Source organism: Emys orbicularis, chromosome 2 (genome assembly GCF_028017835.1).
Source record: "Emys orbicularis isolate rEmyOrb1 chromosome 2, rEmyOrb1.hap1, whole genome shotgun sequence".
Lineage (NCBI taxonomy): Eukaryota > Metazoa > Chordata > Testudines > Emydidae > Emys > Emys orbicularis.
In genome coordinates, this window is record NC_088684.1 from 296112367 (window position 1) to 296136751 (window position 24385).

The following is a 24385-nucleotide window of genomic DNA, read 5'->3' on the forward strand; positions in this document are numbered from 1 at the left end:
CTTGGAACTATGAACTTTTATGTTTAAACCAATGTGCTCAGGTGTTGTACATCTGTAAACAAAGATCAGTGGCAGCTAGCTATTTTCATGTTTTGTTTTATTATGTATGCTTAAAAAACCCTTAAACTTCTTTCAGAAACCATTTTACTGTATACATAACACACTGTACTAGCTTTGCAACCATTCATCAGCTGTATTTTCCCTAGATATCCAACCTGCTTAATATTGCTTAGATATGTACAATTCTTACCTAAATCACAATAAAGTTAACTATATAAACAGATACTTCTTGACAATGGACAGACCAGGAATACCTCAATGCCCTTTACACTATTTTCTGATGCATCAGTTCACCCTTGTGTATGTGAAGGGGAAGGGGGAAAAAAAAAAAAGACGAAAAAAAAAAAAAGACTACAGTTTTTGTGGAACTGAAAGCATTGCTTAGGCTTCACTAGGGAACACAGCCACATGCCTATATCTATGCATTTTACTTACATTTCTGGAGTCTTGGACTTGTTTTTCCCATTGAAGAACTCTGGAAGAGCGCGGCGTTCAATTACATGAATACTGCAAGAAAGTGTGATAGGCAACATGGTTACTAAAGAGAATATACAAAATCCAGCTGCCAGTAGCTTGAGTTCACCTTCAAGAACTTTTACCCACCCGTAACATGCGCACCTAAAGTGCTAACATTTAAAACGAACACTGCTGTTCACACACCCAAATATCCCAACACAGCATATAGAAATATATCCTCTAATTACTTAGTTTTAACCACATAAGCAGAGCAGTTTAGACATGAATTGCAAAGATTGTGCTTAATTCAAGCGATGGAAAGATACATGCCCAACGTTCCTTTAATCAGACTTGGGGGGAGTGAGAGAAAACAAGATTTTCACACTAATGTTTTGAAAGTTTATAGGTTAGTAAATGCACTCGCCTGCACCCCAGTCTAATTAGTAGAGTGTATTCAGCACAGGTCTGATTGCCTCAAAAAAACCTAAATGTTTGCAATTCATATGTAATGATAAGCCTGCAAATATCTGCTTCAAAATCATGCAGCATTAGAATTGGGAGCTCATCGCTTTGAAAGTCAGGCAAATGCCTAAATAGGCATTTAGGAGTATTAAGTTTATGATGATCCTATATTTCAAAATCTTTGCATTAGTCAATTTAAAAAAAAAAAAATTAAAAAATTAAATTGAATTAAAGCTCTGTCTGTTTTGGGGGGATTTTACAATCTCATTTTCTTACAAAAAATTCTCTTTCTGCTGCTGCCATGTGAAAGATACACACAAATAAAAGAGGAAACTGACTTATTGTACAGCAAAACTGAGAATACACAAAGTGCTATCAAACACACAAAGTAAACTAGCTCAAAGGATAAAGTAAAAATTCAGTTTATTTTAGTCAGTTATTTAATGCATTACATGTAAATACTATGGGGGAAATTTCAAATAAAAGTGGAATTTTTTAGTTGACTGAAGGGGGATGAAAGAAGACTTTGCCATTCTACAGCTTTTACTAGACTAGCTGCAAGTAACATATGCTGTAGAAGGTGAAGAGATTTCCGTTAGTTTCTCTCATCCTTCAAATAAAAGCATAAGAAGGAAATATGGTTTGCTGATCTGTTACTTTAAAAAAATACAAAGCAAACTGATCCCAAGACGTTTCAACTTTAGAGTAATTCCACCTCCAGAATTCTATCACCATAAAGCTAGTCAGTTCATTTTGTGCAATGCACACAAGGTAAATAGAATATGAAAAAGAATCTTATACCAGGCTATGAAATGTAAAGTGCACATAGAAATTCATCTTGCTTAAAAAACAAACTTGTCAGCCAAAATTTATATGGTCCTTGATTATTCAACTCATTTCTCCATGCTTTAATGGATGAGCCCTTTCCGGGGTTATGTGTATTAAAACAGCAAGGAATACACAGTATTCTGGATATAATTCTCTTGCCATCAACTGAACTATGAAATATAAAAAGAAGTCAGCCCCATTTTGTAAAAGAAGCTTAAATGGCACGGTAATGAGATTCCCTCCATAAAATTACTTTAATAAGCTCATACAATGACAACTATTTTGTATGAAGTTAAGAATTGAGGACAATTATGATGGCCTTTAGATATAACTCCTTCTTTGGAGGATGGGATGGGGGCATGGGGAGAGAAGAAAGAACACTCCTTGTAAAAGAAAATTGTAGCAGTTTTTCCTTCTGATACTCATTCTCTCTAGTATGTATTATTTGCATTGAAGTAGTATGCAATGACACCAGTCAGGATCCTGTCATGCTAGTGCTATACAACACACACAAACATTCTTTTTTTTTTTTTTTTTTTTTGCTGGAGCCAAATGATATTAGCCTTAGAATGACTTTGTCCATAACAATTTACAAAATATTTTAGAAAACAGTGTCTAGTCTAAAGCAACAAAGAGTCCTGTGGCACCTTATAGACTAAGGGATGTATTGGAGCATAAGCGTCATAGTGGACATTAATGAGCTAATGAGCAGTTTTGTATGGGTCTATAGAAACACAGCACCAAGTTTCTGCCAGTCATGTTGAACAAACTGATTTAGCTGCCTGAGAGACCCCATTAGGATTATTACTGCTGCTGCTATAAACAGATTAATCTGGAATCCTCTTAGTAGACAACCTGCAACTGAAATATCAGGATTTTGCCTGAAAGCCCCAGCATAATTGTACCTTGATTCCGAGTGAGGCCTCTGGGTGGTACCGGAATACAAAATGTTCTCTCTCTCCAGTACCAGAGTACCTAAGCACCTAACAATCCTTTAATATATTTAAACTATATATATATAGTTTAATATATTTAAACTATATATATATATAAATAATTAAACAATCCTTTAATATATTTAAACAACATTGCGAGGTAGGACAGTATTCTTAACATAAGAACGGCCATACTGGGTCAGACCAAAGGTACATCTAGCCCAGTATCCTGTCTTCTGACAGTGGCCAATGCCAGGTGCCCCAGAGGGAATGCACAGAACAGGTAACCATCAAGTGATCCATCCCCTATCGCCCATTCCCAGCTTCTGGTAAACAGAGGCTAGGGACACCATCCCTGCCCATCCTGGCTAATTGCCATTTTTTATCCTCATTTGTAGGCACAGACACTTTGCCCAAGGGTCATAGTTTGGCAAAGCAGAAAACTGAACCCAAATCTCAGGCTAATGACCTAACCATTGCATCTCTTTCAAATAATAATAATGAAAGACGACAACTAAGATGACATCTGACACATACGATCATTTTGTGAAAATTTGGAAACGCATTAAGGATGCATTTGTATAGATTAGAATTTGCTGTCACAGCTGCAACAGCCTAGAACTTCAACAAAGGAAACATCAATGTTATAACCCTAAAATGGCACACAGGCAAAGAGGTCTTCCCCTCAAATGATGGCCACTTCAGGTTAGTGACAATCTCTCACCTGAGTTTTGAAAACACGTATTTTGAAAAAAATCACTATAGTAAGGGCTGGGTTTCCAGACATCAGTGATTAGCAATTCTAGATATAGTCACTCATACGTCTCCTCTTCCACTCCCAACACACACCCAGCGTTGGTTAGTTCACCTAGAGCTCTGAGCTACACAGTCATGATAAGCTGGACACTCCTTATAAAAAAGGATGAAGGGGAATTCAAAGACAAGCAGACATTCTTCCCCCACAGATAAAGTCCAAATAATAAGTAATCCTTTTAGAGCCAATATTTGAAATCCATGATGGTTAAACATTTCCCATTTCTAGAAAAATTAGCGGCCAAGGTAGGTTATGGGTGAGCAGGAAGGTTACTGGCAAATCTGGGACTCATGAAAACTAAGTCTAAGCAACAAGAGCCAAGGCAAGGCATACCGAAGACAGGTACTGTGCAAGCTTCTCCACCTTAATTCTAACCTACCACAAGCCCTACAAGACTAAGAACAAAGAACTTCTAATCACATTAAGGTGCATTTTGCAATGGGGATAGCTGTCAAGAAGGCGCTAGACCTAAACTAAATTAATTTCTGCTTGCAACTCAACAGAATTCCAGCCCAGGTATTTAACTGGTGAAAGAAGGTCAGTAACTCTCTGAATCCTCTCCCCACATTTTGGTCTTACCAGTTGTAGTCAAACCATGATGCATAGCTTGGAATAATTATGTGATTGGTCTGTTCTGTGACATTGTCTTCACCCGGGTCAATGGATCGACTCTGATCACCTTTGTTGGGATCTTCATCTTCCTACAGCAGGAGAAAGACAATAAAAGCGTTAAAAATGCGGGGGGGGGGGGGGAGGGGGAGAGAGCATGAATAAAGACTTGTCTACACAGTGGTCTAGTGCACAGCAAGCTGCAGTGTGAATCTACAGTGTACTAACTGGCTGTGTGCAACCTGCTGCGCTATGGAACTCTCAGTGCGCTGTAGCAAGGTCCACACACCCAGTTAATGTGCGCCGGCAATAAGCACTGTAAATACAGCATCCTAATCAGAAACTTGCAAGTCCCTCGATAGGCTGTCTAGTACTACTGATGCCAGGGAATACTTGCAGGTGGTTAGCATGACTCAGAGGCTGACATTCCAATGTGGAGGAATGTTCAAGACAAGAGAATAAAAAAAAAGCATATTTCATCCTATCCTAACCCATGAAACACCACTCTCAGTCGGCCACAGAGATTGCATAGGATCATCCAGCCCTCTACTATCCCATGCTGCTTGCGCATGTGGGCCCTAATGATACTGCAAGGTATGACCCTGAGCAGATCAGAAGTGACTACAGGGTTCAGAGTGAGGGTGAAGGGCGCAAGTGGTGTTCTCATTGTTCCTTTCAGTCAAGGGCAGGGACCCAGGGAGATACGGCTACATCCTGGAGGTAAGTGCATGGCTGCGCAGGTGGTGTCACCAGGAGGGCTTTGGCTTCCTTGACTATGGAATCCTGTTCTGAGAAGGACTGCTGAGACAAAAACAAACCCCCCCCCCCCCCCCCAAACCTGGCCTGATCCAGGATTCTTGAAGCTGTGCTGTGTTGAAAGAGGCTGTTGAGGCTTTTTAGGGGAGATTACTGGGCTGTGGCAGCAGTGTTTAAGAAGGAAATCTGAGCTGAATGCGTTGACAAACCTAACTGTTGGAGGAATCAGCCCTTGTTGAAAAGGCATGATGATATCGAATACTGTGTATGGGCTTTTGTGTACTCCGTGTGTGTGTCGGGGTGGAGGGAGAAGGGGATAGGGTGAGGTTGGGGGTTATATAACATTTCAAAAGTCATAACTGATTACAATCTGGATAGATGGCATACACCACTACAGCCATGTCTACATTAGGGCTGCTATGGCAGCATACCTACAGTGCTGTAGCTATACCGCTGTAATCCCGCAACGTGGACACATACTAATGATAGAAAGAGGTTTTCTGCTGCTTTATGAACTCCACCTCTCTGAGCGATGGCAGCTAGGTCAATGGAATATTATTCCGTCGATGTAACTGGGTCTGCATGGTGAGTTAGGTCAGCATAGCCACGGGGCTGAAGGGTGTGGATTTTTCACACCCGTGAGCACAGCAGCCTAAGGGCTAGTCTACAATGGCAACGCTAAAACGCTGCCACGGCAGTGCTTTAACGTGGCTTGTGTAGTCATGGCAGAGCTCCCAGCGCTGGTGCACTGTTTACACTGGTGCTTCACAGTGCTGAAACGTGCTGCGCTCAGGGGGGTGTTTTTTCACACCCCTGAGCGAGAAAGTTGCAGCGCCGTAAATTGACACTGTAGACAAGCCCTTAGATTCTTTCTTCTCTCCCCTTTTCAAACAGCATAAAGGTTCTTCAATTTTACGGCAAACCCACATACAAATCAGATATATACCCAAAATATAGTAAAACAAGAATAGCACAGACTGAGTAGAGTGAGTATGGGATAGGTTTTCAAAGTTGGACATGTGCAAGTGCAAACAAACCTAACTGGCGTGCACAGGTGTACATGTTAGGCACACAAATTCCACACATGCAAATAGATGCACCAAATTTTGGAAATCTGGCTCTGTCTCATCTGCATGAGTGGCCTCTAGAGGTCAGTGCTCCGCCAGAACAGTAAGGTTTACTTGGCAAATTGTTTATACATAAGACACTACATTTTCAACAATTCAATTAATAAACTTTCCCCAAAAACAGAGGATTCAATCCTGCAGGTTTTTAAAAGCCGAGCAAAGCATGCTGAAGTTTATTTAAGTCTCTTCAGATTCCATTTAACTTATGTTTAAAAGTGTGTAGTAACCTCACAATACTAAGTAAATTTTCTTTTACTATATAAAGGAGAACTTCATATGAGCAGAAGACTCTCTCCTACAAAGGATGTATTTATTCTTAAAGACAATTTAGGAGCAAGGTACAGTTTGAGTTCTTGAAGGTCAGATGAAGGTTATTCCCTACTAAACTTTTCTAACTGAACAGTTGTTACCTTTCCTCCTGTAGCAACTGTCTCTTCATCCTGCTCATCTGCAAGGTAAAGAGCAAAGAGAATTAAACTAATAAAATGCAGCTGATTACCTGCAAACCTTTGTACATCACAGTAATTTTATTGGACAGGATTTTGTTTGTTTGGTGTGGGTGGAGGAGAGACAAGAAAAAGGAACATGGACAGTGCAACATTAAAGCATAATCTCTTCTTCATGTACACACTGAGCTGCCACAGAGAAAGAGGAGAAGAGCCATAAATACACAGCAAGGATAATTAAGCTCTCTCAATACCAAAAGGTGGACCGCGGGCCAAATCCAGACCGGCAGATGCTTTTGAACGGACTGCAAAATCTTTTTATTTTTTAATCATCATCATTATTATCGGGAAGTGAAAAATGTTTCTCAGGAGTCTGGACTTTTGACTATACTTTAACCAAGAAATTTGGACCTTGACCAAAAATAAAAAATTGACTACCCCTGGCCCAGGTCCTTATATGCAGCCCTGCACACCAGAATGTAGAAGACTCATTTAGGTCTTTAATGCCTAGAGCCCAGCAGTGCTCAGGTATGTCTCAAAGTGAAGAAGGATCTGGAAAAGGCAAGTATCTGCCCCTATATACCAAGCTCAGTAATAGTGTAAAGAATGTCTACAAGGGAGCAGCTTCAAGGGAAAAAGCTAATAACTTCTATCACATACATTTGCATTAGATGGTAGAATGCAAGTACCAAATGGAGATTCCACAGATGGAAGAACGTCTAAAAAAATTTCAAGTATCTGGTTTTACCACATTTTTCTTTTTTAAATATAAAAAAATTACAAACATTTATTGCACAAACAGGGGTCCATTATATGAGACAATGACTAAGAAGAATTAAAAATATGTAATTTTTTTTTACCTAGGTCTGCTACTGTTCCTCCTTTCACTGGCGTGTTTTCACTGTCTTTCTTTGGGTTCACTGTGAAAGTAAACAAGATTGAAAATGTGACATTTGTGCCCCCTCTATCAAGATTCAATCCTTACAAGCACACAACGTTCCCTAGCAAGCACACCTGTCTCACCTACCACACTAGCATCCCTTTGTTTTATTGGGAAGAAAAGGCCAACCCCATACATTACTACAGATATGCTGGGCTCTCCACAGTGTGTACTCCTGAGGGAATTCTGCATCACTGCGAACACACAGAATTCATGTCTGGTGCAGAATCTTTTCCCCCCCGCAGAAAATACATTCTGCCAGAGGAGTGCTGCAGTTCCACCTTTCACCCACCAGATGCCACTGTGGCACGAGAACATCCAGCAGCTGGCTGCATTCATCACAGCACCCTGCTTGCACAGCCAGGTTTGGACAGGCAGAGTGGGGCACATGGGGCTGCTGGGGGAGTCACAGACTGGGGTGCAGAAGGGCTAGTGGAGGGGGACAGACTGGGGAGCAGGCTCTGGAGTTAGTGGGGTGAGAGCATTGAGCCAGGGGTTGAATGGGAGTGGAGGTGCAGGGCCACACAGAGACAGGGGCAGACGTGCCTGACTGAATGGGAGAGGCGTGGGGTCAGCCATGGTCTGCATGAGGAAGGCTCCCCAACTCCCTAACAATCCCTACCTCCCCACCCAAAAAAACCCCTTCTCCTACCCACATCCAACAACCCTGCAGGTTCACTCTCAGGCTCCTTCCCTCTCCCTCAGCTCTGCCATTACCCCTGACTGCCCTAAGCCTTTGCGCTGTTTCTGAGGGATTCGGGAAATACGTTTCTGTATTGTAGTTTAAATGTATTGCTGACAGATATTTTTAAATAAATTACCAAAATAATTGAAACTGGCATGATTATATTATGTTATTTGGACAAAAAATATGCAGAATTTTAAAATATTGTGCGCAGAATTTTTAATTTTTTGGCGCAGAATTCCCTCAGTAGTAGTTGTGGCTGAAGTTTATTGCTGGTGTACACTGTGCAGTATCCTTAGATCTAAGCCACCAAAACTACCTCCAACTACCATGTTCCAAATCCCATAACACAGGAACTGACCTATTGTACTTCAGATTCAAAAAATTAAAATACGTTAATTACTGACGGCCATACGAACTACCAACACATAAAAGAACAATGGTCTATGCAGTCCAGTATCCTACCTCTGGCAGTGACCATACTTGTTTCAGGAAGAAAAAAAAAAATCCCAAACAAACCAACAACTCAGAGGTAGAGTTCCAAAGCCAAATGGCACTTGGGAGCCTAACTCCTGAAATTAGGGACCTACCCCTCTTCTCATTGCTGTACTTAACCAATTGTCCAAGAGGGATTTTATGATGTCCATAGGAGATAGTGTGGTCTAGTAAACAGGACAATGGTAAGACTCAGAGTTGGGTTCTAGTTCTGGGTTTGTCACTAACCTGCTGTGTGACCATGGGCAAGTCACCTCTCTAAGAACATAAGAGCTGCCATACTGGGTCAGACCACAGTCCATCTTGCCCAGTATCCTATCTCCAACAGTGGTCCGTACCAGAGCTTCAGTGGAGTGTACAGAAGAGGGCAATTATAGAGTAGATCTACCCATCTTCCACTCCTGGCTTCTGATCATGAGAGATTTAGGGTTGCCCCAAGCACGGGGTACCATCCTTGACCATCTTGGATAATAGCCATTGATGGACCTATCCTCCATGAATTTATCCAGTTCTTTTTTTAACGCAGTTATACTTCGGCCATCACAACATTTCATGGCAATGAGTTCCACAAGTTAGTTATCCACAGTGTGAAAAAGTACTTTCTCGTATTTAAAACTGGATTTGTAATGGTTGTTCTTTGAGATGTATTCCACATGTCCATTCTACTTCAGGTGTGCGCACACCCAGTGCACTGGTGCAGTCACCCTCTGCTGCCTTATGTTGCTGTGTGAGAATATAAAGGGCAGAGCCAGCCCTGAATCCCCTCAGTTCTTTCTTACTGGGAAATCTCCAGTAAGAAAGGAAGAAGGGTGGGTCACGGAATGTGAGACATCTCAAAGAACAAGAGTTACAGAACAAGTGAGTAACCATTTTTTCTTCTTTGAGTGATTTGCACAAGTCCATTATGCCTCAGGTACCACAGAAATAGCTCAACTGAGAGGTGGGATCAGAGTTTACCTGAATAACGATTGAAGGACTACACATCCATAGCTAGCATCATCTCTAAACTGTTGCAAGATGGCATAGTGAGAGGCAAAAGTGTGCACTAAAAACCAAGTTGCAGCTCCACAAATGTCCAGGACAAGCATACAGACTAGAAAGGTTGCAGAGGCTGAGAGAGATCTGGTTGAATGAACTAGTACCCTACTTGGTGGTGTTAAACTGGCCATGTCATAGCACAAATGTATAGAAGAGGAGATCCACAACAAAATTCTTTGAGAAGAGATCAGAAGGCCCTTCCATTCGGTCTGCAACTGCCACGAACAATTGCGAGGATGATCTAAATGGTTTAGTTCTGTCCAAGTAAAACATTAATGCTCTCCTAACATCTGAAGTATTGAGTCTCTCCTCACGTTTATGAGTACAAAGTTTAGGGATGAAAGTTGGTAAATATGTTGCCTGATTGGTGAGAAGTTTTGGATGAGGGAGTAAGTATACCTTATCCTTGTAGAAGTCTGTATACGGAGGGTCAGACACTAGAGCTTGTAATTCACCCACTCTCCTGGCCAAGGTAATTGCCACCAAGAGGTCTACTTTCACTGAGTGGTGGCGGAACAAACAGGTAGTCAGCAATTCAAAGGGAGGACCCATTAGCTTTGTTAACACGAGGTTCAAGTCCCAAGGGGGAATAGGATCCTCTATGTGGGGATACAAGTGGTTCAAACCTTTCAAAAACCTAAGTGACATAGGATTGCAGAAAGGATTGCACAGAATGATCAATTGGAGGGTGGAAGGCAGAGATAGCTACTAGATGGACCTAGATGGAACTAATGGCAAGACCTGACTGTTTCAGGTATAGCAAATAGTCCAGCAAATGTCCATTACAAATGTCGTAATGGAGCCCAGACTGGGGAAATCCCTTTGTGATGGGACCACATGGAGAATCTCTTCCATTTAGCCAGGTAAGTATACCTAGCAGAAGGTTTTCTACTATTTAAGAGGACGTCTTGCAACTCCTTTGAACAGATGATCTCCTGAGGTGTTAATCACAAAGCATCCAGGCTACCAGGTGAAGGGCCTCTAGATTGGGATAAAGGAGATGACCGTGGTGCTGTATGATCAGGTCTGAATCAGAAGGAAGTGTCAAAGGAGCCCTGGCCGAAAGGCTCAGCAGATAGGAAAACCAGTGCTGGCGAGGCCACGCTGGCACTATGAGTATCACTCGAGCATAGTCCTGCTTGATTTTTTAATAAGCCTCAAGCTAGGACTGGAACCAGAGGGAATATGTAAAAGATCTTGTCTGTCCAGGGAAACAGGAAAGCATTTGTCAGACACCCTGCACTGCAACCTGCTCGTGAACAAAACTGATGACTCTTCCTGTTGATTCTTGTTGCTACATAGGTCTATGTGGGGAAATCACCCACAGCTGGAAAATGAACAGGCCTATATCTGGGTGGAGTGACCCTTGTGGTGGCTCGTGACAGACCTGCTCAACTGGTGCGCCAGACTGTTCTGGACAACCAGAATGTGGGAAGCTTTAAGGTGGTTCAGAAGTCTCTCCTGCAGCACTGCTTCTTGGTACAGCCAGACTGAGCTGGCCCCTCCCTGTCTGTTCACATAGAACATGGCCGTTGCATAGTCCATAAGTACTAGTACATTCCTTTCCTTGATATGGGGAAAGAAAACGTGCAACTAGCTAGTCAAATTGCTCTCAATTCTCTTACATTTATAAGGAGAGCTAAATTCTGGCCCCCCAGCCAGGGCTGGTGTTAGACTTGCGGGGTCTGGGGCCAAAGCCCAAGCAACTTAGCTTTGCGGGGTCCTGGGCAATTGCCCTGCTTGCCACCCCCTAATGCCAGCACTCCCACCAACCTAAGGGGGAAGGGTCCATAACCAACATTGAAGTTCGCTGAAGGAGACCAAACACGTCCCATACATGTTGGACGGGCCTTCAGGTCTAAAAATATGGCCAGCTTAGTCTGAAACCTTGTCTGTGGGAGGAACACTGACTTCTGTTGCATCCCAAACCACCCCTATAATTTCTATTCTTTGTCTGGTGATATATACAATCATAGCATGCCAAAGGTGGACTGAACCATGGCTACAAGTCTTCTGTAACTTGCCTGTCTTCCTGGCTCTTGGATTGGCCTTTCACCAACCAATAATCCAGGTACAGAGACATATGAAATCCTGATTTCATCAGCAATGCTGCCACCACTGTCATGCACTTTGTGAACACATGTGGGGCTGTGGACAGGCCAAATGGCAGGACTGCAAACTGATAGTGAGACTGGTTGATCCTAAATCTGAGGAAATTTCTGTGGCTTTGATGTACAGCCACATGGAATCAAGTTCTTTAAGTTGAGGGCAGCATACTAATTGCCAGAAACCATGGAGGGGATAATGGAAGCCAGGGTGATGATGCAAAACTTTATTTTCTTTAGGTATTTGTTGAGCTCTTGGTGTAGTATATGCCTGAGATCTCCTTTTGCTTTTGGGATTAGGAAGAAGCGAGAATAAAACCTCTTCCCTCTGTAATGGAGGAACTTCCTCTCTCTCTCCCCCCCCCCCCCCCCGTCTGGTTGGGAGCCACAGAGTACCTCCCAAAGGAGAACTTCCTCGTGAGAGTGGTCCTTGAAAAGGGACAGCGAAGGAGGTTAGGAAGTGAAGGGTAGAAATAAACTGAAGGGCGTGTCCCAATCCCACCGGGCTTGAGACTCACTGATCTGATGCAATGAGGGTTCAAACATGTAGAAACATGGACAGCCTGTTTTGGATAACAGGGGTAGAAGAAGCTGGCACACTGGAAACCTGTAAACTGTCCTGGACAAACACATCAAATTGTCTGCTTGGTGTTCCCAGGCCGTCTGGACAACCTGGCAGCAGATGAAAAAGTAGGTGGAAGTGGTCTTCTCCTGTAACTTTTGCTTTTCTTCCTAGGCTAATCTTGGTGATGAGGCATAAAAGTATACCAATGACACTGCTGGGGACAGATGTGCTTCCTCTTTAAGTGAGGAATGTAAAAGCCCAAAGACTTGAGCATAGTTCTAGAGTTTTTAAGGCTATGCAGCTTGTCATCCGTCTGCTGTGAAAAAAAGTCAGTCCCTCAAAAAGGTGGTCCTGGATGGTTTGTTGGACCTCCTGAAAAGACCCAATAACTGGAGCCATGAACATCTGTGCATTGTAATGGCTGATGCCAGGGCTGCGGCAGCACAATCCGCAGCATCGAATGCAGCCTGAAGTGAGGTCCTGGCCATCATCTTTCCCTTGTCTTGTCTTGTCTCACTTCCTCTGGCAACTTGTCCATAATTTTTAACACAGTCCCAGAGGAAGAAATCAATGTCCCAGCAAAGTTTGCTGATTTGCAATCTGGAGTTGTAGTCCAGCTGTCCAATGAAGTTTTTTCCCCAAAAAGATCAAGCTTCTTTGCATCTTTTGATTTTGGGGTAGATGCTTGCTGATGCTGGTGCTCTCTCTCTCTCATTGACAGATGAGACCACCAAAGACGCAGGGGGTGGGGGGAGGAGGGAAGAGATGTAAAAGTGTTCAAATCCCTGAGAGAGAACATGATCCTTCCGATCAGTACTTTTAGATGTAGGCAGTAGGGAAGGAGGAGTTAGGCACAACACTTTAGTGGATTCCAGAATAGCCTCATTTATTGGGAGTGCCACTCAAGAAAGTGGCTCAGACCCCAAGATATCAACCAATCTGTGTGATCTCTTGTGAAAGACTTCCACCTGAATATCTAAGGCAGAAGCCACGGTCTTTAGAAGACCCTGGTGGGCTCTGTAATCATTTGGTGGAGGTGAGAATACAACTGCTTCATTGACTCTGCCAATATAGGAGGATCGTTCCGAACCAAAGCAGATGTGCTCAGTGCACGCCCTGAACGGTAAGGCTGTCAGGGCAGGCATAGAGCTGCTGCCATCAGAAGGTGCTTCAGTTGGACTTCCCTGTCCTTTTAGTTCTGGCTTAAAGTCCCTGAAAATTTGGCACCTGTCTCTGACATGGGTTTGTCCTATTCGGCATTTTAGGAATCTAGAGTGAAGGTTGCTAACCCCACATCAGTGTCTCGGATGCATTGCAAGACTTGAAGCCGGGAGACTGCAGGGTGTCCCAGCAGCAGGCTTCGGTACCCAAATGGAGGGAATCAAATACAAAATGTGCTCCAGTAAAAAGAAAAATTAATTAAAAAAACCCTATCCTAACACTAAAATCATCGACTATTAAATGAGTACCAACTATATACAACACTAAGAACAGGGGAAAACTTGCAATAGCAAGGAAAAATGCTCCAACTGTTAAAGGCAATAAGAAGGAACTGTGGAGGTTCAGGGGAAGCTCTGACCTTTGTATCATCATGCAGCAGCAAGAGGCAGAGGGCTTATGCGCCACCCTGATGGGTACCGCCACGGGGAAAAAAAATCTGACACCAGTGCACCAGCTGCACACACAATTGAAATGGCAAGGAAACGTGTAATCACTCTAAGCAGGGTCAATAAAACTTCGCTATTCACTTTTTCCATAACATTCATAATTTATAGACCTTTAGTCATCTCTTTTCTACGTTGAGCAGCCCTAATCTTTTTAGCCTCTCCTCATATGGAAGTTGTTCCATACCCTTGATCATCTGTGTTAACTTTCTCTGTACCTTCACCAATTCTAAAACCTCTTTTTTGAGATGGGGCAATCAGAACTGCACGCAGTATTCAAGGTGCAGGCATACCATGGATTTATATATTGGCATTCTATTTTGTATTTCTTCTATTTTAATGGTTCCCAACACTATTAGCTTTTTTTGATTGTTGCTGCACACTGAGCGGATGTTTTCAGGAAACTATCCACAATGCCTCCAAGATCTCTTCCTTGGGTGGTAACGGCTAACTTAGACCGTATCATTCTGTACATATAGTTGGGATTCTTTTTTCCTTTGTGCATTACTTTGCACTTAACATTGAATTTCATCTGTTATTTTGCTGTTTAGTCAACCAGTTTGGTGGAACCCCTTTGTAACTCTTTGCTGTCAGTTTTGGACTTAACTATCTTGAATAATTTTGTACTGTCTGCCATTTTTGCCACCCCATTGTTTACCCCCTTTTCCAGATTATTTATGAATATTGTGACAGGGTCATGCCAGAGGGCTACAGGAGAGTGATAGAAGGTACATATATTAGCCCCAGATTAAGCAGGTCCCTTTTCCCTGAGCAAGATAATGGGCTGTTCCAGAACAATCAGGAAGTTGCTGGAACCAATTATGTCTGGCAGGCTAATTAGGACATCTGGAATCAATTAAGAAGCTACTAGAATCAATTAGGACAGGCAGGCTAATCAGGGCACCTGGTTTATAAAGGACCTCACTTCAGTTAGTGAGGCGTGTGCAAGGAGCTGGGAGCCAGAGGCACGCAAGGAGCTGAGAGTGAGAAGGCATACTGCTGGAGGACTGAGGAGTACAAGTGTCATCAGGAGGAAGTCCTGCAGTGAGGACAAAGAAGGTGTTGGGAGGAGGCCCTGGGGAAGTAGCCCAGGGAGGTGTAGCTATCACGCAGCTGTTACAGGAAACACTGTGGACAGCTGCGATCCACAGGGCCCCTGGGCTGGAACCTGGAGTAGAGGGCGGGCCCGGGTTCCCCCCATTCCTCCAACTCCCTATTTGATACAAGAGGAGTTGACCTGGACTGTGGGTCCCACCAGAAGGGAAGGTCCCTGGCCTGTCCCCCAACCAACCAGGTGGGTCAGCAGAGACTGCGAGGATTGTTCTCCTCCCTTTCCCCATGCTGGCCAGTGATGAGGTTAGCTGAGTGAATGGCAGGTTTGAGCCACTAGCAAAAGTGGCCAAACTGAGGGCTGCCGTGAATCTCTGAGGTGAGCAAATCCGCCAATAAGCACAGGACCCACCAAGGCAGAGGAGGAACTTTGTCACAATATGTTGAACAGCACATAAGAACGGCCATACTGGGTCGGGACAGACTAATCGTCCATCTAGCCCAGTATCCTGTCTTCCAACAGTGGCTGATGCCAGGTGCTTCCGAAGTAATGAACCGAACAGGCAATCATCGAGTGATCCATCCTATCTTCCACTCTCAGCTTGTGTTCCCAGTACAGATCCTTGGGGGGACCTTGCTATTGACCTCTCTCCGTTCTGAAAATTGACTATTTATCCCTCCCTGTACTTCCTATCTTTCAACCACTTACTGATCCATGAGAGGACCTTCCCTCTTATCTCATGGCTACTTCGTTTGCTTAAGAGCCTTTGGTAAGGCACCATGTTCAAAGGCTTTCCGAAAATCCAAGAACATTTTATCAACTAGATCACGCTTATTCACAAGCTTGTTGATTCCATCAAAGAATTCTGATGGATTGATGAGGCATGACTTCCTTTTACAAAAGCAGTGTTGACTCTTCCCCAGTAAATCATGTTTAACCATGTGCCTGATAATTCTGTTCTTTACTATAGTTTCTACCACTTTGCCCCGTACTGCATTTAGGCTCACCAGCCTGCAAGTCAGCGTTACATTAGATACCTTCCAGTCATCTGGTACAGAGGCCGATTTCTAAGCCTCTGCTTCTTCTCCAAACCTTTGTCTTGTCTATTTACTTTGTAAGTTCTTTGTGGCAAGGACTGTCTTACTGTGTGTATGTACGTACAACACTTAGCAAAATGGAGCCCTAATTTCAGTTGGGGCTTCCAGGTGTTACTGCAATACAAATTGAATAATAAACAGTTTATGCTTGAGAGTTCTTCACCCCAGTGTTCAATTTTCACTATCCTCCTACTCTGAATCATATACTACATTAATGGTTATATCCAACCCCATTTTATAATCAACCCCATTTACGACTGACCAATGCAGAGAGAAAAAAGTAATCAAATTTGAAGTCCATCTGGTAGGGTACCACAATGACAACTTGTGATGGTCAAGGTAAGAGGAAGGATGGCAGAAAATTAAAGGGGAGGCCCAAAATAATGATGAAAAATCTTGCATTTGTGGCTGACTTAAGTAGCTTTATTCACACACTTTTTGGTATCCCATCCTGGAATGTTGAACATTCAAGATGCAGAATATGAAGATTAAGCAACAAAAGCATGAGCTTTCTCTTTCACACATTTCCCAAATATAGCTGTCCCTGGAGCTCCTCTATGATGGATAGCGAAAAGGAGTTTACAGCCGTTAACGTAGAAGTGAGATTCATGTGCCTGGATTTTGTACATCTATCATGTCAGACTGACCATTTGCTTTGTTGGTCACATGCATGCAGTCCAAAAGAGGTCAGATGATCCTGTGCAGTCTCATAGAACAACAGATCTCCTGTTTGTGTCTAATAAAAGCTGATTTGCCTTCTTCTCAGGGCTGAAGTACTGCCACAGCCTTTTATTCTTACACATTCTGGAGAATGTGCTTCGTTTAGTGCCATGAATACTATACTTCTACTGCCCACAAAACAATTATGAATATTAATTATTGATAAAGTCTGTTGTACCTTGGCTCCAAACTATGTTAAACTCAAACAATGATGAACACCCAGAATGCTTTGCTGTTAAGGATAGTGTTAGGAGGATGCAGTGTATTTCTGCTTTACTTTTCACCCAATGTATATTGTAACGAGAAACATTGTTTTCAAAGGTTTGGAGCAGGAGGTTGGGAATCAACACTGCTTGGTTTTATTCCTGGGTCTTCTACCTTGATGTGTTACTTTGGACACATCAGTTATAATCTCTTTGCTCTTGATGTAGATTTTTAGATGCAAACAACCTAACTTGAATACACAGGGCAAGAACAATCTTTAATATTTAGCTTGTTATTCACTTATCTTAACTGAATTTTCATAAACTTATTTCAAGAAAAAAACTGCGATAAAAGGGGTAATCCCAGTTTCAAAAGAGTGCCACATTCCAAAGCCTTGTCTAAATAAAACCACATGGCCACAGAGTCCAAAAGGAAGGCTACTTATAGAGACAGTATCTCAAAGATTTGGCTAAAATATACAGTGAAAATATAGTGTCTGCTGTTCATTTAGTGGTCTACCATTCACAAAACCCAGTGCAGCTAACATCTTGTGTGTGAATACTTTACCATTTTTGGGAAGTACCACTTCTTCTATGTTCGGTACAGGTGTTGGGTCCTCCATGTCCTTGGTAAGATCTTCTTGCTCATCCTCTTCTTTCTGACCTCGCCTTTTCCCATACAGTCCTGCTTGTCTAAAACAGATAAGACAAATTCTCTGCAAGTGATAACTTGAAGCTGTAGCTGTACCATATTTGTGATGATCCCACAAAACCTCTCAAGTTAAGAGCATTGGGTCAGGATGATACCTCTATGGAAACACCTAGGTGCTGCAGGAAGTGGTCTTGGTGGCTTAGGAGATGATAGCCTTCTCAAGTCAATATTAAAGTAACATCCTAGTAGGGGTTATGGTGTAACTCCTGTGTCCTGACCAAATTCCAGCTCAGAAAACTGGACTCTGTCCATTTAAATTCCTCCCATAGTTTCAAATGGATAGTCTTCTTAATTCCTTTTCTTATGCAGTGTTGCCTTGCCATGTTGATATAACAGCTGCATTTCAGATAATTTGAGGTGCTAAAAATAGCACATTTGTGGCCCTGGTGTTAGTAAGATTAGAGAGGTTAGTGACCCATTTTTATACACATCTTTTTAAATTCTGCACCAGGCTATGAAGTCTGCAGAAGATGTTACTATACAGTCATGTAATTAACAATTTGCTGTCCCAAACCAAAGACATTAAATATGAAAATGCTTAAAAAGGATCTACAAATATTTTTTTAAAAATTGGATATGGAATACAAGTCTCATTTCTTCTGGTTTTGTCAGAGGACATCTTGGGGTTTTCAGAGCAGTGTGAGCTCTTATACCTCAGCTCGGGGGGTTAAATGTATAACAAAAATGTTTTTGTCCAAAATTTTCATTAGTCATTGAAGTTAAATAGGAGCAGCCAAAAAAACAAACACAAAAAAGTTTAAAAAGTCAACTACCAATCCTACCCCCTCTAAGTTGCCAAACTTTAAATCTCTTGGTTCCTGCCATTTCACTTATTCAGAGTTTTAGGTTAAATGAGACCTGACCATCTAATGCAATTAACAGAAAAACCAAAACAAAATCCAAACCACACAACTGAAGACTTTTAGACAACTGAAGAGATAAAGTTTCTTGACACCTTAAATGTCTGCTTCTTGGAGCAGCTAGTCCTGGAACCCACAAGAAGAGAGGCAATTCTTGATTTAGTCCTAAGTGGAGCACTGGATCTGGTCCAAGAGGTGAATATAGCTGGATCGCTTGGTAATAGTAAACATAATATAATTAAATTAGGGCTGTTGATTAATTGCAGTTAACTCACGCAATTAACTCAAAAAAATTAATCGCAATTAATCGCAGTTTTTATTGCGCTGTTAAACAATAGAATACAAATTGAAATTTATTCAATATTTTGGATGTTTTTCTACTTTTTAATATATATTGTATTCTGTGCTGTAACTGAAATCAAAGTATATATTATTTTTTATTACAAATATTTGCACTGTAAAAATGATAAAAAATAGTATTTTTCAATTCACCTCAAACAAGTACTGTAGTGCAATCTGTCATGAAAGTGCAATTTACAAATGTAGATTTTTGTGTTACATAACTGCACTCAAAAACAAAACAACGTAAAACTTCAGCGCCTACAAGTTCACTCAGTCCTACTTCTTGTTCAGTCAATCGTTAAGACAAATGAGTTTGTTTACATTTACAGGAGATAATGCTGCCCTCTTATTTACTATGTCACCAGAAAGTGAGAACAGGCATTTGCAGGGCACTTTTGAAGCCAGCATTGCAAAGTATTTATATGCCAGATATGCTAAACATTCGTATGCCCATTCATGCTTCGGCCACCATTCCAGAGGACATGCTTCCATACTGATGACGCTCGTTAAAAAAATAATGCATTAATTAAATTTGTGACTGAACTCCTTGGGGGAGAACTGTATGTCCCCTGCTCTGTTTTACGAACATTCTGCCATATTTCATGTTATAGCAGTCTCGGATGATGACCCAGCACATGTTGTTCATTTTAAGAACACTTTCCCTGCATATTTCACAAAATGCAAAGAAGGTACCAATGTGAGATTTCTAAAGATAACTACAGCACTCGACCCAAGGTTTAAGAATCTGAAGTGCCTTCCAAACTGAGAGGGATGAGGTGTGGAGCATGCTTTCAGAAGTCTTAAAAGAGCAACATTCCAATGCGGAAACTACAGAACCCGAACAACCAAAAAAGAAAACCAACCTTCTGCTGGTGGCATCTGACTCAGATTATGAAAATGAATATGCGTCTGTCCGTGCTACTTTGGATTGTTATTGAGCAGAACCTGTCATCAGCATGGATGCGTGTCCTCTGGAACGGTGGATGAAGCATGAAGGGACATATGAATCTTTAGCACATCTGGCAAATAAATATCTTGCGACGCCGGCTGCAACAGTGCCATGCGAACTCCTGTTCTCACTTTCAGGTGACATGGTGAACAAGAAGCAGGCAGAATTATCTCCTGCACATGTAAACAAACTTGTTTGTCTGAGCGACTGTCTGAACAAGAAGTAGGACTGAGTGGACTTGTAGGCTCTAAAGTTTTACATTGTTTTATTTTTGAATGCAGTTATTTTTTGTACATAAATCTACGTTTGTAAGTTCAACTTTCATGATAAAGAGATTGCACTATAGTACTTGTATGAGGTGAATTGAAAAATACTATTCCTTTTGTATTTTACAGTGCAAATATTTGTAATAAAAATAAATATAAAGTGAGAACTGTACACTTTGTATTCAGTGGTGCAAGTGAAATCAATATATTTGAAAATGTAGAAAACATCCAAAAATATTTAAATAAATGGTATTCTATTATTGTTTAACAGTGTGATTAATCGCAATTAATTTTTTTTTAATCACTTGACAGCCCTAAATTAATTTTAACATCCCTTTGGTGGGGAAAACACCACAGCAGTCCAACACTGTAGCATTTAATTTCATAAAGGGTGACTACACAAAAATGAGGGAGTTAGTTATAGAGAAATTAAAAGGTGCAGTGCCAAAAGTGAAATCCCTGAAAGCTGCATGGAAACTTTTTAAAGAGACCATAATAGAGGCTCATCTTAAATGTATACCCAAATTAAAAAACATAGTAAGAGAACCAAAAAAAGTGCCACTGTGGCCAAACAACAAAGTAAAAGAAGCAGCAAGAGGCATCCTTTAAAAAGTGGAAGTTAAATCCTAGTGAGGAAAATAGAAAGGAGCATAAACTCTGGCAAATGAAGTGTAAAAATACAATTAGGAAGGCCAAAAAAGGATTTGAAGAACAGCTAGCCAAAGACTCAAAAAGTAATAGCAAAAAAAATGTTTTAGTGCATCAGAAGCAGGAAGCCTGCTAAACAATCAGTGGGGCCACTAGATGATTGAGATGCTACAGGAGCACTCAAGGACGATAAAGCCATTACAGAGAAATTAAATCAATTCTTTGCATCGGTCTTCATGGTTGAGGATGTGAGGGAGATTCCCAAACCTGAGCCATTCATTTTAGGTGACAAATGTGAGGAACTGTCCTAGACTGAGGTGTCATTAGAGGTGGTTTTGGAACAAATTGATAAACTAAACAGTAATAAGTCACCAGGACCAGATGGTATTCACCCAAGAGTTCTGAAGGAACTCAAATGTGAAATTGCAGAACTACTAACTGTAGTCTGTAACCTATCATTTAAATCAGCTTCTGTAGCCAAATGTCTGGAGGATAGCTAATGTAACACCAATTTTTAAATAGGGCTCCAGAGGTGATCCCGGCAATTACAGGCCAGTAAGCCTGACTTCAGTACCGGGCAAACTGGTTGAAACTACAGTAAGAACAAAATTGTCAGACACATAGATTAACATAATTTGTTGGGGAAGAGTCAACATGGTTTTTGTAAAGGGAAATCATGCCTCACCAATCTACTAGAATTCTTTGAGGAGGGTCAACAAGCATGTGGACAAGGGGGGTCCAGTGGATATAGTGTACTCAAAGGTGAAAGTAAGCCGGTACGCCGTGCCGGACTGGACCGGCTTCTCCAGCGGTGATTTAAAGGGTCCCGGGCTCCACCCGCTGCGGGGAGACCCGGGCCCTTTAAATCACTGGCAGAGCTCCGGCAGCCGGGCTCAGGCGGCGCTTTAAAGGGCCCAGAGCTCCCCACAGTGGCCGGAGCTCCGGGCCTTTTAAATCTCCGCCCGAGCCCGGCTGTCAGAGCCCCGGCGGTGGCAGGGCTCTGGCGGCGCTTTAAAGGGCCCGGGGCTCCTCTCAGCGGCCGGAGCTCTGGGCCCTTTAAATCACTGCGGGAGCCCTGCCGCCCCAGGGTAGCGGCGGCAGGGCTCCCGTGGTGATTTAAAGGGCCCAGAGCCCCGGGCCCTTTATTTCGCCCCTGAGCCCCCAGCCGCCTCTGCAGCTGGTAGCTCCGGGGTGATTTAAAGGCCCTGGGGCTCCCAGCCACAGCCCCAGGGCCTTTAAATATCAAAAGGCCACGCCTCTTCCAGTTGAGGCCACGGCCCTGCTCAGGACTCTGGCGTACCGGTAAGTCCTTCAAGTTACTTTCACCCTTGAGGGTACTTAGATTTTCAGGAAACAAAGTGTAGGAATAAATGGTCAGTTTTCAGAATGGAGAGAGGTAAATAGAGATGTCCCCCAGGGGTCTGTACTGGGACTAGTCCTAGACAATATAGTCATAAATGAACTGGAAAAAGGGGTAAACAGTAAGGTGGCTAAATTTGCAGATGATGCAAAACTACTCAAGATAGTTAAGTTCCAGGCAGACTGCGAAGAGCTACAAAAGGATCTCTCAAAACTGGATGATGGGGAAACAAAATGGCACATGAAAATCAATGTTGATAAGTGCAAAGTAATGCACATTGGAAAACATAATCCCAACTATACATATAAAACGATGGGGTCTAAATTAGCTGTTACCACTCAAGAAAGAACTCTTGGAGTCATTGTGGATATTTCTCTGAAAACATCCACTCAATGTGCAGCGGCAGTCAAAAAAGCTAACAGAATGTTGGGAATCATTAAGAAAGGGATAGATAATAAGACAGAAAATATCATATTGCCTCTATATAAATCCACGGTATGACCACATCTTGAATACTGACCGCAGATGTGGTCGCCCCATCTCAGAAAAGATATATTGGAATTGAAAAAGGTTCAGGAAAGGGCAACAAAAATGATTAGGAGTATGGAATGGCTTTATGAGGAGAGATTAATAAGACTGGTACTCTTCAGCTTGGAAAAGAGACGACTAAGGGGGGATATGATAGAGGTCTATAAAATCAGAACCACGTGGAGAAAGTAAATAAGGAAGTGTTATTTACTCTCTCTCATAACACAAGACCTAGGGGTCACCAAATGAAATTAATTGGCAGCAGGTTTAAAACAAACAAAAGAAAATATTTTTTCACACAATGCACAGTCAGTCTGTGGAACTCTTTGCCAGAGGATGTTGTCAAGGCTAAGATTATAACAGGACTTTGTTCAAATTACCTAGTTCAAAAAAGAACTAGGTAATTTCATGGAGGCTAGGTCCATCAATGGCTATTAGCCAGGATGAGCAGGAATGGTGTCCCTATCTTCTGTTTGCCAGAAGCTGGGAACGGGTGACAGGGAATGGATCACTTGATGATTCCCTGTTCTGTTCATTCCCTCTGGGGCATCTGGCATTGGCCACTGTCGGAAGCCAGGATACTGAGCTAAATGGACCTTTGGTCTGATACAGGATGGCCGCTCTTACGTTCTTTACCTTGTAAAAACCCTTTCAGGCCTTCTTCATAGATCAAAGCAACACAGAAGGGCAAAAATACAATAAAAACCATTTGCAGGTCACTAATAATCAGCGAGGGCTGGTCTGCATTAGGAAAGTTGTACCAGTGTAGCTAACTGGATTAAAAATTCTCTCCAGTTATCCAGGTGCAAACTCCTCATTGTAGACATTTAAAAATTTTTGAACATTAAACAACTTAAATTGGTTCAGTTTAATTCAGTAATTTACAAGTGTAAAGTAAAATGATGTAAGCAAAGTTTAAACCTTTATAAATGCATCTATGTATATGAGGGATTTGCACTAGTGTAATCAGATCAATCTAGGAACACCGGGAATACTTTTCTAATATGGACAAATCCGAAGTCTGACTGTTAATGATATCTGCCTCTCAATGGTGGAGTTCTCATTAGGTTTAGAATAAATGACTGCACCAGACTTTGCTCCATCTGCAGGCAACACATTCCCCTTGGGTGATCAAAGAAATTCAATGTACAGCATTAAAAATTCATACATTCCAATTGCAAACACATGGTTACGTTAACAACAGTCTCATGTGGGGGGACGTATGGAGGAAAGTGACTTGTTTCAAGAGCTCTCTCTGCTCCAGTTTCAGCCTGAGCAAAGTTCATCTTTGGTTGTCTGATCCTGACACTCACCCTTTCTTTCCAGTCTTTTTCCTCGATTCCACGGGAGTGGGGGGAGGAGAAGGTGAATGCTTTCTTTTCCTGGTACTCGCTGCTGCTTTCCTGTCTCTTCTCTCAGGGCTACGGACAGGCTGTTAGAGAAGCGAAGTTGTCCGTGAGTACCAATTACCACAGCTCATTGAAACTAAGCAGACTGCAGACCTCTCCTAATACCACCCTGCACCCAGGGTGCTAAAACAACAACACTGCAGCAGCAACCAAGTTCAGCTCCAGAATACCCACATCGCAATATGAAAAGTGGCCTGTACCATTTCTACAATTAACCTTTAACTGCTGGCATGGCTGTCTGTCACAGAAACGGGC

General features: G+C 42.2%; 1 protein-coding gene across 1 annotated transcript in view; it reads right to left on the reverse strand.

Annotated features, from left to right (window-relative positions):
- Positions 1 to 24385, reverse strand: part of SMARCC1 (SWI/SNF related, matrix associated, actin dependent regulator of chromatin subfamily c member 1) — a 163794-nt gene that overhangs the window by 95676 nt on the left and 43733 nt on the right. Inside the window, exons 10-15 of the mRNA XM_065398174.1 lie at positions 24035 to 24153; positions 17625 to 17749; positions 7354 to 7413; positions 6458 to 6495; positions 4135 to 4256; positions 496 to 567 (exon numbers count right to left, since the gene is read on the reverse strand). Coding sequence (XP_065254246.1) covers positions 496 to 567; positions 4135 to 4256; positions 6458 to 6495; positions 7354 to 7413; positions 17625 to 17749; positions 24035 to 24153 — 536 coding nt within the window. The remainder of the gene's footprint in view (positions 1 to 495; positions 568 to 4134; positions 4257 to 6457; positions 6496 to 7353; positions 7414 to 17624; positions 17750 to 24034; positions 24154 to 24385) is intronic.